The sequence below is a fragment of the Colius striatus genome, chromosome 1, assembly GCF_028858725.1.
Source record: "Colius striatus isolate bColStr4 chromosome 1, bColStr4.1.hap1, whole genome shotgun sequence".
NCBI lineage: Eukaryota > Metazoa > Chordata > Aves > Coliiformes > Coliidae > Colius > Colius striatus.
The window spans coordinates 182893407-182906197 of NC_084759.1; the positions used below are offsets into that span (position 1 = coordinate 182893407).

A 12791-nucleotide genomic window follows, 5' to 3' on the forward strand; every position below is an offset into this window, starting at 1 on the left:
CCAGCCAGCAACTGAGTGCCATGCAGCTGCTTACTCACTCCTCCCTACCAGTGGGATGGGGAGGAGAATTGGAAAAAATAAAGTAAAAGCTGTGGGTTGATATAAGAACACTTTACTAACTAAAAGGAAATAAAATGTAATAATAACAATAATCATAAAATAGAAAATAATTGTCATGAAAAGGAATATAACAAAAAAGAGATAAATAAAAAAGGGAGAAATAACCCAACTCCAAGTGCTGCACAATGCAGTTACTGATGTCCAAGCAGTGATCCACTCTTCCTTACCAGCTGCCCCCAGTTTATATACTGGGCATGACATCCTATGGTATGGAGTAGCCCTGTGGCTACTTCATATCAGCTGTCCTGGCCATGCTCCCTCCGAGCTTCTTGTGCTGGAAAAAGGCAATAAAAATGGTCTAAATCACCCAAAAGAAGAGATTATTCATTATATTAAAAGAAGATAATTTTCAGAGAAGACAGAGCTGTCATTAGAAACAGTTTGTAGGAAGAAAGAGGAAGATCAAAGAATGAAAGTTCAGAACTTCTCACCTGAGGTATGAAGATGATAGAGAAGAGATGTGGACTATGACAAATATGTAGTTACACAAATGCTGTCAGAGGTCATGAATTACTTAACTTTGTTCAATTTCTGTGTACTCGAAGATAAATGCCCATGTTCTTGCAGCCTATATGGCATTTTTTGATTATCACAGATCGTTTTCAGCTCTCAGCAGTAACCAATGAATCTGAGAAGCTGAATGGGCTACAAAATCCATCTGTGTAATCTCAGAATAGCTGCTGCAAGGCAATTCTGTCAAGAGTCAGTGAATAACTAGATAGGAAAAAGCAGAATATTTACTGATCTATTTCTTCCTCCTGATATGCAAATTTTCCTTTTAAACAAGAACCGGTATCTTTGTCAGATTTTGGTCTTTAGTTACTTTTCTTTACCCTCATGTGAAGCAACTGTCCATGTTATTAACAGATATAAATAGATTCTCATGTTTCACTGTCACCCTTCTGCCATATGATAGTAATGAACATGTCTGAGATACAAAGAGACGCCTCCAGACAAATAACTCAGTTGGCCCAGATCCTACCTAAAACTTTAGGGAAGCTAGGGTAGGTTCAGTGTGCTGGATGTCAAGCTTTACCACTGCCTAAAAGGTCCCGTTCCCTTCTGTTTACATTCTCACACGTGTTCTCCTTCTGTTCAACTTGTACCAACCCTTGTACCAGCACTAGGGCGTGTTGAACCTCTCAGTAGATTCCTCTGGCTCACCTGGCAGAACACCAACCCAGCCATGCAGTTTTTTCCCATGAAAGAGTCTAATGTGCAAGGTAGGAAGAAAAAGTGAAAGAGCAGGAGGAGATGTTAAAGGGGAGGAGAGAGGAGCAAGCAAGATCTTACCATTTCCATTACTAGAAATAGGAATTACTTGACTGGCTGATCTGCCTCTGGAACGGCAGGCCTAACAGCATCTTTCCTAGGGCAAAACATCCAGCAATCATAGCTCTTAACACTGATATAATTTACAGAGTGAGGATATAAAATGTACTATGCATTGACTATGCATATATATGAACTGTAAATCCTATGGTAAGGGCAGTATACACACTGCTTAAGTAGTCCACATTGTTTATGGCCTCTTACATTAAATAAATTGAACAACAATGAGAAGTAAAAACAAAAGGGGAGTCTCCCCTAAAAGTGTTCTCCCATCAACATGGACTGGTTTGCTTTCCAGGGATTCACAGAGTCTTCACTGCTGGCCTGTCTTCATGGTGAGCCAAGATCAGAGACCTGAGCCAAAGTGGGATTAAGACATGAACCTTTGTTCTCTGGAATGCTCTGTGGAACAAAATCACAATAGCATTAAGGCTTACAGTGTTGTATGAATGGGAAAAGGGGATAGAGTCTGGGGTTTTACTGTGCTGTGATTCATTTAAACTTTAGTAGTATCAAACTTCCCAATGTGCAGAGCAGTAATGAAATATATTTCTCCTATTTTCTTCACTCTGTGCCAGTCTTCCCCATTCACTGCTTAAAATGGGACCACACACAGGACTGAAGATACTGTGAATCTAATGGCAATCTGGATCGGATTCGGGGTGAAGTGAAAAACTGTGGAGAGTGCGGCTGAGCAGGCTTTCCCCAGCACAGTTTAACTAGATGTTTTGCTTGAGTATTTACAGTGCTATAAAGCCTATTGTTCATAAAGCTTTTATCCAATATTTGAAGTCAGTGGGAATTTATGGCCCTTGGCATAGTTTTTAGTGTGCTAGAAATTATAAAAGAAATTAAAGAGTTGACCATAAACAATGAAAATTGCATATAGGTTTGCACTGTGAAGATGACAGACATGATTACAAGGACTTGGCTATCAGTTCATTTAGAAATGATCTCTTTGAGCTTATTTTTCATGTGAGCCCATTTATCACTGGAATGGTCCAGGATGCTGTACTTTGTAACTTGAAACTTGCTCTAGAGAAGAGCAATTGTGAATAGGTTTTTAAACATATTTTCTTCTTGACAGCCTCGATCTAGTGAAATTATGGATGCAAAATGGGTTTTATTATATCAAGTCCTGATCTTACAAGCACTTATGTCTGGATTTAACTTTATCCAGATTAGCAGAATGATTCATGTTAGATTTCTGACTGAAGTTAAGCATGCATAAAATTGATCTATTCAGCTGGCCTTAAATTTCTGCTAACTTTTTGGGCCTAATGTTTTCCTCTTGGTTGTCTCTTGGCAAATATATGTCTAGGTCACTACTTAGACAGTGGGAATCATTTTTCAGTGGTCACTACCTTTCACCGCCGGACAAACACAGAGACCTGTGTGAAGTGGAAGCTGTGTGACTGCGAGCTGGACTGCTAAAAACCCTAGTGAGATGATGAATGGTGCACATTACATGCCTGCATGGCATTTTGGCTAAGTCCCTTCAAATCCTAGTGCCTGGATATTTTTAGCAAGTCTTGTGACTTTCCTCTCACCTTTTCTGTGTCAGAGTGTCTTTAAATACCTACAGTCTATTCCAAATTATACAGATGGAAGTGGGATTCTGGCTGCAAGCACTGGAGATCACTCCTGACAGACATGGCTGGTTGAATTTGGCAGTGGCAATCCACGCAGGACCTTGCATCACGCAGAGCAGGGCAGCAGCTGGCTGCTGTAGGAACTATTCAGGAAAGCAGCCCTGAGTGAGTGGAAAGAGCAGGGAAAGGTAAGCAGGCCAGAGGCCCCTTAAGACATGCAGAGGGAGCAGCCACTGGAAGGAAAAGGTCTAGATTTGTATGTCACACAGAGGAGATTTGCAGCTTTCTGCTAAGATTTCAGAAATATCTAAGTATACCTGCAAGTGTAAATACGTAGCTGAATACTTTTTATCTTACAGATACTGTGTCCTGCTGTGACTTGAACATTTTGCACTGAAGACTCATGAGTTTGGAACCCAGGCCTAACTCTTAATCACTTATATCCTTTTTGTTACTAGCTAATACCAAGGAAATTTGTCCCCATTTGCAGTAGTCTAGGCTTAATTTCTGAAGCATCAGAATGTGACTAAATAAGTCAGCAGACACGTAAGCCCAGAGATGTGGTGGAATCCTGATGCAAAAGATGACAGGAATCATGTTCATTGCACTCTAGCCGTAATTTAGAAAAGTATTTACAGCTTAAGAAATGTGCATTGCATGCTATTGTCATGAAAATAAACTACCAAACATAGGGGGAAAGCCAGTTCACTCCTTGGAACATCTGGGAAAAACAAATGAACAGAAGTCTGATCCCCAGGGGTATATATGAGGCCTGCCCTCTGCTGATATCTCTTCATCTCTGATTTTGCAGTGCTATTCATGTTACAGTAAATGAGTAAATGTTGTCAGCTTGTCCTGAAGACTTGGTGCCCATGAGTGATCTTGGGGCTGCAAGAAGGATGATTTGGCTCTAAGACACTGGGGAAGATGTGAGGATAGAGATCCCATTTATGAGATTGAAAGGGGAAAATGATGTGCTGGAGGAAGAGCACGGTTAATTGCTGTGCTGAAGGTAACTGAAGGAACAGGGAGTCAAGACAGAAAAGATCACTTTGTTCTAGTGTGTGACTAGCAAGGGGGTGTGATCATGAAGCAACCATTAATCCAAGTATCTATAAACTTCATAAAGTCCTTTAGCAATAGCATGTAAAGCTCTGACTAAAGTCCCCTCACTAAGGATATGGGAGAAGTTGGCAACTATGCAAATGCCACCCACACAACTGGTGATTGTGGGCCCAGAAATCAGGGCATGCCAAAAACCACAGGACAATCTCTTAAAACAATAAAACAACTCCACTCTGCTCTCTTCCTCTGCTAACGGGGGTTATCGTGGCTCCCAGGCTGGCTGTAGCATCTCTGCAGTCCTTTTTTGAACATATTGGCTCCCTGGGTACCCCCTTCACATAATCTTAAGTGTCGGAAGTGACCTTGAAAGATCATCCAGTCCAATCCCCCTGCCAGAGTAGCACTACCTAGAGTAGGTCACACAGAAACTCATCCAGGTGGGATTTGAATGTCTCCAGAGAAGAAGACTCAACAACCCATCTGGGCAGCCTGTTCCAGTGCTCCATCACCCTCACGGTGAAGAAATTGTTCACTGTATTTCTTTGTAACATCTTACATTCCAGCTTGTATCATTGGACATCATTGAGAACAGCCTGGCTCCACCTTCCTGACACCTGCCCATTATGTGTTTGTAAACATTAGTGAGGTCACTCTTCAGTGTCCTCCAAGCTGAAGAGCCCCAGCTCCCTCAGCCTTTCATCATAAGGGAGATGCTCCACTCCATCATCTTTGTGGCCGTGCACTGAACTCTCTCCAGCAGCTCCCTGTCCTTCTTGAACTGAGGGGCCCAGAACTGGACACAATATTCCAGATGCGATCTCAAAAGGGCAGAGGAGAGGAGGAGGGGAATATCTTCGACATACTCATCACACCCCTGATAACACACCCCAGTCTGCCATTGGCCTTCTTGGCCATGAGGGCACATTGCTGGCTCATGGTCATCCTGCTGTCTCCCAGGAACCCCAGGTCCCTTTCCTCTACACTTCTAAGAGTTCATTCCCCAGCCTGTACTGGTACATGGGGTTATTCTTTCCCAGATGCAAGACTCTACACTTGCACTTGTTGAATTTCATTAGATTTCTCTTCACCCAACTCTCCAGCCTGTCCAGGTCTCACTGAATGGCAGCCCAGTCTTCTGGTGTATCTGCCACTCCCTTCTGTTTATCATCATCCCCTTGACACTGTATAACACAGATCTATCCCAAAGCCAGCTGCAGGGAGCCCATGGTTTTCTGAGGTGGGCTACCAAGGCCTGTGTGCTTGCCAGAGGCCTTGCAGCACCGACTGCCTGTGAGGATGTGAGCTGGAGTGCTGGGAAGGAGGCAGAGTGTCCCCAGAGAGCAGAGATGAGAAGTGTAGATGGCAAGCATCTACCATGAGAGGGTACAGACAAGTTTCCTACTCCTTTCCTGCTCGGGATAACCCAGGGTCTGATTAAGACAACTGCAGCCCTGGTCAGAAAAGAAAAATAGAGTGCATGTGTCATCTGATGTGTTGAATCACTTCCATGGCATTTTTCTATAGGTGCAAATTGATGGTTTTAGTATGGAGACGAAAAAAAGGATTTGAAAGCTGAATAAACACCATCACTTCAAACAAATACCTACTCTACTCTCCGTTGCTGTATTTAGGCCTCTAACTTGTTAATGCTGCTGTTGAACTGTGTAGATTGGCTCAAAGTTATGGTAACAGCGCTCTTTTCTTACACATGAGTCAGTGTAGGAAGAGCTCTTTTCAAAAATAACTATGGGTGCAAAATAAAATAGATAACTTGTATACAAATATTTTTAGCTAAAAGCACTTGATTATATGAGAAGTTAATGTTTATAAAGTTAGTTCCTCAACTGTTCCCATCTGTCTCAGTCCTGTCCTATGTCAGCAGGGGGAAGTAGTAACTAAGACCTTCAGTGGCTTAGCTACTAAGTGCATTCATTGGAGTATTTTTGTCCGCCCTCCTTTCTTTCCCTCTTTGACATCAGTAAGGAGTTTTATTTATACACTGCTATGAGATATCTACTATGGAAAATTACTGACAACTGCTTTATCTGTGAGTCTCATGTTCAAGTAAATCTGCTTCCTTTTACTACATTTTTGTTAATCTGGATTAAAGTATCACAGGTGCTGCTCAGACTTCTACTGCCTGCAAGATATTAATATTGTTTCAATTAGACCGACTGCTGTAACAGCAGCTTTCTAAAAATTGCAGTGATGGTGGCTTCGAGGCATGCAGCATGAGCAAGGACACCTCTTGTTCCCCATCCAGATCTCAGGCTGCGTCTCCAAACCCTGTGCCTGCTTGGAGCGGAGCTACTTTAGCTCCACCCTCTGAGCAGTCCAGCCTTTATTTATATGAAATCTGTGGTCCAACTGGCTTCAGATGGAGTGTGTATGTGCGTGTGCCTGCCTTCTGAGTGTGTGAGACGAGCTGGGATCATGAGCCAGGGTTGTTCCAAGTGGTTTTAATCAGCAGCCCATTAGAGGAGAACGGAAAACTTCTAACAGGATAAGAACTGAGTAAGTAAATCTAACTTTGAACTTGCAATCTGGACAAAACAAATGCAAACAAAAATCTTCATAGTCTGTCAGTTTCCAGATAAATGATCACTTTTAGACAGAAAGCTGTGCGTGCTGACAGGAAGGAGGCAATTTAAAAGGACTGGAATGAAGGAAACTGTAAAAACAAAGTGGGAATTGAGAATGTAAGAGAAAAAAAACAGTGAACGATTGTTCACAAAGTTGGTATACTCTCTTACTTTTTTCATCTGTGGACAGGACATGCTAAGCTTTAACCTCTTGCTTTCTTGGATACTAATGTCTGGCTGAATACATTCTCCTGCAAAGAGGCTGAAGATTTCTGCTGCTCACCTGTCTGCCAGCAAGTCTGTCCCCCTGAGAGCATGGTGTGGAAGAGGTTGCTGTGGCTCCTCGCAGGGGAGGCACATTCCTATTTGCTACTCCTCACTTGTGTTTTTTCCACAGGTTGTTCCTTATCCCTATGGGAGGGTACCTCTCAAGCCTCTGCTCCTCTGGAACCTCTGACTTCTTGCCAGGAAAGCTCACAGCTGCAGAAATGAGGAAAACTCTTGCTAGTTTTGGGTAAAGCGTGTCTTTGAGTTTTTCTACCCTGATAAGACATGGCTACTTGGACTGTATCTGCAATGTGGCAAAGGGTGAAGTGAGGACGGCGGAGAGGCCATGGTTTGTGGGCAAGTCCCCAGGTGCCGCAGGCTTTCTCGCCCTCGTCCCTTTCTTCTGGCCTTAGTGGTGGCCATCTGTCTGTTCTGCCAGACTCTGACTCCTCTCATGACCAGCAGTGTCCTTTCGGCAGTCATTAATGGGATTGCACCCAGCAAACTGACTAAACCACAGCAAGGAAGATACAAGGAGGTCTCCCCAAGCAACACTCACTGCTTCCTCTCTGGCAGCAATTCAAAAACAGTGAAAAAGGTAAGTCAGCTGTAGCAGAGTGCTGAGCAATAATTAGCAAAGTGAGGGATAGTGATTCTGGCAGGATCATCTGAGTCCAGCTAAAATTATCCTAGGCTTGGAAGTCTGAGATCTGTATACAAACAAATGGGTGATCTAATGACAGCGGCATATGTGCAAGCACGTCTCTGCTACCAGCCCCTCAATGTGGTATTACTAACACAGGAATCCTGAAATCTTCAACTGAAACATGGCATTGCTCTGCAACTCCAGGGAGATTTCACTTTACTGCACAGACCATGTTTTATTTTGGCTTTAGGAATTGGTTCAGAGGCTTTACAGTACAGGCACGTAAATCAGGAGCCAGCGGGGTTTCATGAAAGTGACTGAGGCTGTTAATTAGCACCAGGACTGCAGCTGCCCTGTGTTCAAGTTATCTGCTGGTCAGTTTTGAACTTTACTGGGATCCTGCTGAGAAGCTGAGTTTAACTGCATTTGAGAAATAAAAAACAAAACACTTTTTACACTTTTCAATCACACTATTTACTTTGAATTCTTTGTCCCACAAATTTTACTTTGTCCTTAGGTTACCTGACCTCATGTTTATTTTGTATAGGGTTCCTAGAACGGGTCTTAAAACCTAACAAATGTAGACACTGTTATTTTAGTTGGAAAATGTGGTTTGTTAAATGATCCAGACCAAGGTAGTTATTTTTACCCTGGAATCTGTGATCAGCACTAGCACAAATGTTTCAGGTTTTCTTCAGTCCTACAGAAGGCTCCTAATAGTGCAACAGACAGCTCACTGTAAAATTACCAATAAGCTGGCATTTTATATACAGCTGTATCAGGACTATAAGCATTAATCTTTGACTCCACAGATTATGGACAGCATCCACATAAAGCACTTCAAATCTAAGAAAAAAAAAAAGGTCAGAAAGCTGCTTCTTTGATTAGACAGGCTTCACAGGCTAAAAGGTCAGCAATATTGATTTTAGGGGAACAGTTGTAAAGTGCATCTTCTGCAACAATCAAAAACAGATATGTGAAATAATTTTAGCATGAAGTCTTTAACCTTAAGCCTTAAAGAATGTGGGGTTTTTTTCTTGTGAAGGTTGGAGAGATTTATCTTATGAGTTGCAGAAATCTACTCTGTGTTCATTTGTCATAATTTTATATTTTAACCATCTTTTAGTGCACTAGGTACCTGGATTTGGATTGGTTCAACAGTGGGACATGAAAAACTACAATTTAAAGGGAAATTAGCACAGCTGACAGATGCAGGTCACTGTGTGTTACAGCTTTTAACACTTCCAGTCCATTCTTTTTCAGTTATTGCTATTGCAATGGCAAAGAACATTTCCTACCTCACCTTGGGTTACCTGAAGTCTGTAAAAACTGGTGAAATGGTGGCAAAGTTTTGCTAGTATGTTCTTTGGCTGAAAATCTCTGTAATTTCTTCTTTCCCAAACCGACTGAGAAAAATGCAGATTGGCATTGGATTATGTTTTTACAACAGGCTGTACTTACTGCCCTGCAGCATACATGGTTGGATGTGACTATCACACACACATGCTGAACCTATAGGACAGATGTAAATGTGTATGTTAACCCTTATAGGTGTGTTTTCCATGGCTGTGCTTCTCTAACACATTCCTCTTCAAGTTCTGAAGACCACCCATAACTGTCTCCCTGTTTGTCTTGAAAGTTGCCTCTAGAGTATGATGAACAAAATGCCTTGCACATGTTGGACATGTTACTCTGTAGTGTTCACTGTTTCCAGAGAGTACTCTGCTGGTTGTGTGGGCTGAATAATAATCTTAGGGAATAGAAAAGACAAACATTTCCAAAATCTCTTCTACTTTGCTTTGAAAGCGTGTTCTTGAACTGTGTGTTTTCACCCACTGCTTACGCAGATAGCTGAACTGTTATCTTGCTTGATTTTATTGGGTATCCAGTAACATCTCAGACAGATGTCACGGTTGAAGCTTTACACTGTTTTAGTTTACAGTCACGTGCCCATCCAAAGTAACTAGTTTGGGAAAAATAGTTTTCATTAAAGCATTAAATCTTTGTGTATGAATGTGGAAAAAGACTTTCAAATACAGTCCATATTATTCACATTTTTAATTAATTAGACAAACATGCATTCTATATGCATGCATGCTTAGTTCAGCAAGCAGATTTATTAAAAAGAATCCACTGTGCAGTTAAACAGTGACTTAAAGCAAACACTGCAACATGCCTTATGAAATCGAAGTTAATGAATAAATTTAAGAAAAAGAAGACCCCTCTGGAGATAATAATCTTTAAATAACACCCAGTGTTTCTGAGACATAGCTTCTGTCACACTGCAGAATCTCTCCTGACTAAGGGGCAGGTTTAATTCTTGCTTCCTTCAGAGAAACAAACAGTATTGTGTTGAGCCTGCTGTGAGAACTTGGTTATGATTGTTATTGCATGAGCAAAATCCCCTTCCAAAGTCTGATAATTTCTCCATTCAGAGTATGCATAGCACTATGTGCCTCAAACGATAAAAAAAAAACAAGCTGGCACCTTTTATGAGCCATTGGGGGAAGTGGAGGGAGAGATCCGAGGGAAAGCACAGCTTTGCCAATGCATCTCTGATCTCAAAATTCATCTCATTTTGGAAGAGAAAGTTCAGGAAAATGTGGAAAAAGCATGGGGCTGGAAATGGCCAATTTTATCTGTAAATGTGTCTTTAACTACATCCAAGATGCCTCAGGGTGGAGCTGTTACTGTCAGACACATAGTGCAAGCTGCCTTTTCTTAATTGCAAAAATGCAGATTTCATTCATAGCCTGGAAAACTCAACAGAGCTTATAGTAAGTCTCTCTCAGATATCCCACATTAGAGGAGTTTTAAAAGCTGCTGGAGAGCTGGTCTCCTAGCCTGATTTTCATATGAAGTTCAACGTTTTCTAGTATAAAATTAAATCTTAATACCTGTAGCCCAGAAAATAGGAAGCTTCTTTCTGAATCTCCAACATGAAAGGCATGAGGGAGGTATCACATCCAGCAGCAGGCTGTCTTCACATTGAGCCAGGCATGCTTACCTTCTGCATGACAAAATATTTGCAAATATGTGTAGTGAGGAGATGAGTTGCTGCATCAAAACCGAAATACGTATGAACAAAAGCAGCCCATATAACCCCTGTGTGCAGGTTTGTCTGGCATGGTATTGTGCCAGAAATACCTTTATTACCTGCCAAATGTCATTACTCTCATCTTAAGCAATGGAGCTGTGCTCCCCAGTCAGTTCTGAGAAGAGCTAATTAGCTGGTTAGGCCGTATTTCCACTGTCTGAATTAATTCAGCCAGAACCAGCTTAGGTGTCTCTGCATGACAGAGTGTTTCACCCAGGTAGATGTAGTAGTTCTGTTGCTGGGAGGAACCAGTGAGAGTACTGCTCATGTGGCAGGCACAATTTTAGCATCCCAGCTCTCTAACCATGGCTAATGTATGAAAAAGAATAGTTTTTATATTTTAAGATGAATCTTGAAGGAAGTTATTTCATGGATACTCGTAAGAGCCTTGCTTCACAGTCTCTGGCCATTTAAGGCCAGCTAAGAAAAATAAATCAAACATGACATGCAGCTGATTATATGAGAATTTAATGAGTGGGTGAGGCTGGCATTTTAGTAAATGAAATATAGCAGGTGTGGTGAAAAAAGCTGTCTTCACTTTCAAGGCCCTGGACTTCTCACTTACGTTGGGTGTAAAAGATCTATCTCCAAGGGGAGCAAACAGGAGAATGAGAAAAGGTTTTTTTATGGTTTCATTCTGAACAAGTAGGATAGAATATCACTTACTGGGAGTGAGTAGTATGAAAGATGCAAGATAATGACAGTCTGATGTGACCATATCTGACAGATACTATGTAGAAAAAAGGGAAAAAAAAAAAAAAAAAAACCAAGAGAAACCTTATGGTTTAGTCCTAACCAAGATCTGGGGGAAGATCCAGTTGAACATCTTGCACAGGTTCCAGGGCAGGCCTAGGTACCTATATTTGAACATTACGAGCAAAATTACTGAAAAGCTGACAAATTGTTCCTAGACCTCGGGACATCCAGAGTGTAATTATCCTCTCTTTACTTGAGTGCTCCATGCTGTCTTGTCAGTCAGAAAGCTGGACTTCATAGTCAATGGAAATAACTGCCTCCAATGTAAAATTCATCATGTCTTCATGCAGGCATTTAAAACAAATCTGATTAACTTTACCCTCGAAAGGCATATTTCTGGGTTTTTTTCCTATTGATTTTTTGGATGGAATATACTTGTTTCAGTCAGAATAAGCAGGGAATAAAGTGGGCAGGAGAGGAGCATCACAGACAAAGGCATGGGGAGAGGAGGCAGATGTGGGCAGCAGAGTATGGCAAAGTAATAGTATCCTCAGAAGGCATAGAAGAGGTTGTGCACAGAGTGGGCTGGATTTGTGCAGGGGAAGACAAAGGGAGATGGGAATGGAAATGGAAAGAAAAGAAGACAAAGCTTGTGGTAACTTTTGAAATGTAAATATGTGAAAAAAATCAAACTGTGGCATAAAATGAGAAGGGGTGGTTTTTGCTATTACATGGAAATGGAGTGTGGTGAGAACTCTGGATAGAAAGATTGCATTATGCATAATAAGATTTGATAACTTTTTAAAGTAAATTTAATCTTAAAAAGGATATTTATTTTATAGAATACAATAGAGGGGTAAAAACCCTTTTGTCCTCACAAAAGAACAAAGAACTTTGCTAATATGAAACCTCTGTTAATAGAAAGCAATCGACCAATGGTATGGTATCAGCAACTGGTTTCCTTGGAGTGATACCACGGTCACATTGCACCCCAGGAAAGCAGGACATTTTTTTGTGTATGTGTGCGTTTTCAGTGTAAAATGCAAAAGGCACTGAGGAAACCGCTATTCTTACTGCATAGATAACTAGAGATATTTTGGTGATAAAGGGCAAGGCTATTGTGGTCACAGTCAGGAAAGACGGGCAGGGTGGAGACTCTTTGCAGGAAGGGAACTTTGAGAAGGATTCAGCAGCAGCAAATGGGAAATGGGCTCACTCCTGCACTTGATTGGAGCCCTTTCCTCAAAAGTGGCTGTTTTGATAAGATGGTAGGATTGCTCATTGTCTGTTCTCAAGACAAGGCAGTTGGTACTCTGACCTACATGAAATCATAAAGCAAAGGCATTTTGATAAAATAGCTCGGTACTTCCAGCTCTGAGCACTGGTGATGACTA

At 41.5% G+C, this 12791-nt stretch overlaps 1 protein-coding gene across 2 annotated transcripts in view; it reads left to right on the forward strand.

The window, feature by feature from the left end:
* Nucleotides 1-5915: 5915 nt before the first annotated feature.
* CPED1 (cadherin like and PC-esterase domain containing 1) overlaps nucleotides 5916-12791 on the forward strand; it is a 143052-nt gene continuing 136176 nt past the window's right edge. Inside the window, exons 1-2 of one of the 2 annotated variants that reach the window (XM_062017855.1) lie at nucleotides 5916-6623; nucleotides 7089-7556. In XM_062017855.1, the coding sequence (XP_061873839.1) occupies nucleotides 7305-7556 (252 nt within the window). In that variant the 5' untranslated portion in view covers nucleotides 5916-6623; nucleotides 7089-7304. The remainder of the gene's footprint in view (nucleotides 6624-7088; nucleotides 7557-12791) is intronic. The other variant, XM_062017846.1, reaches the window with a different exon arrangement.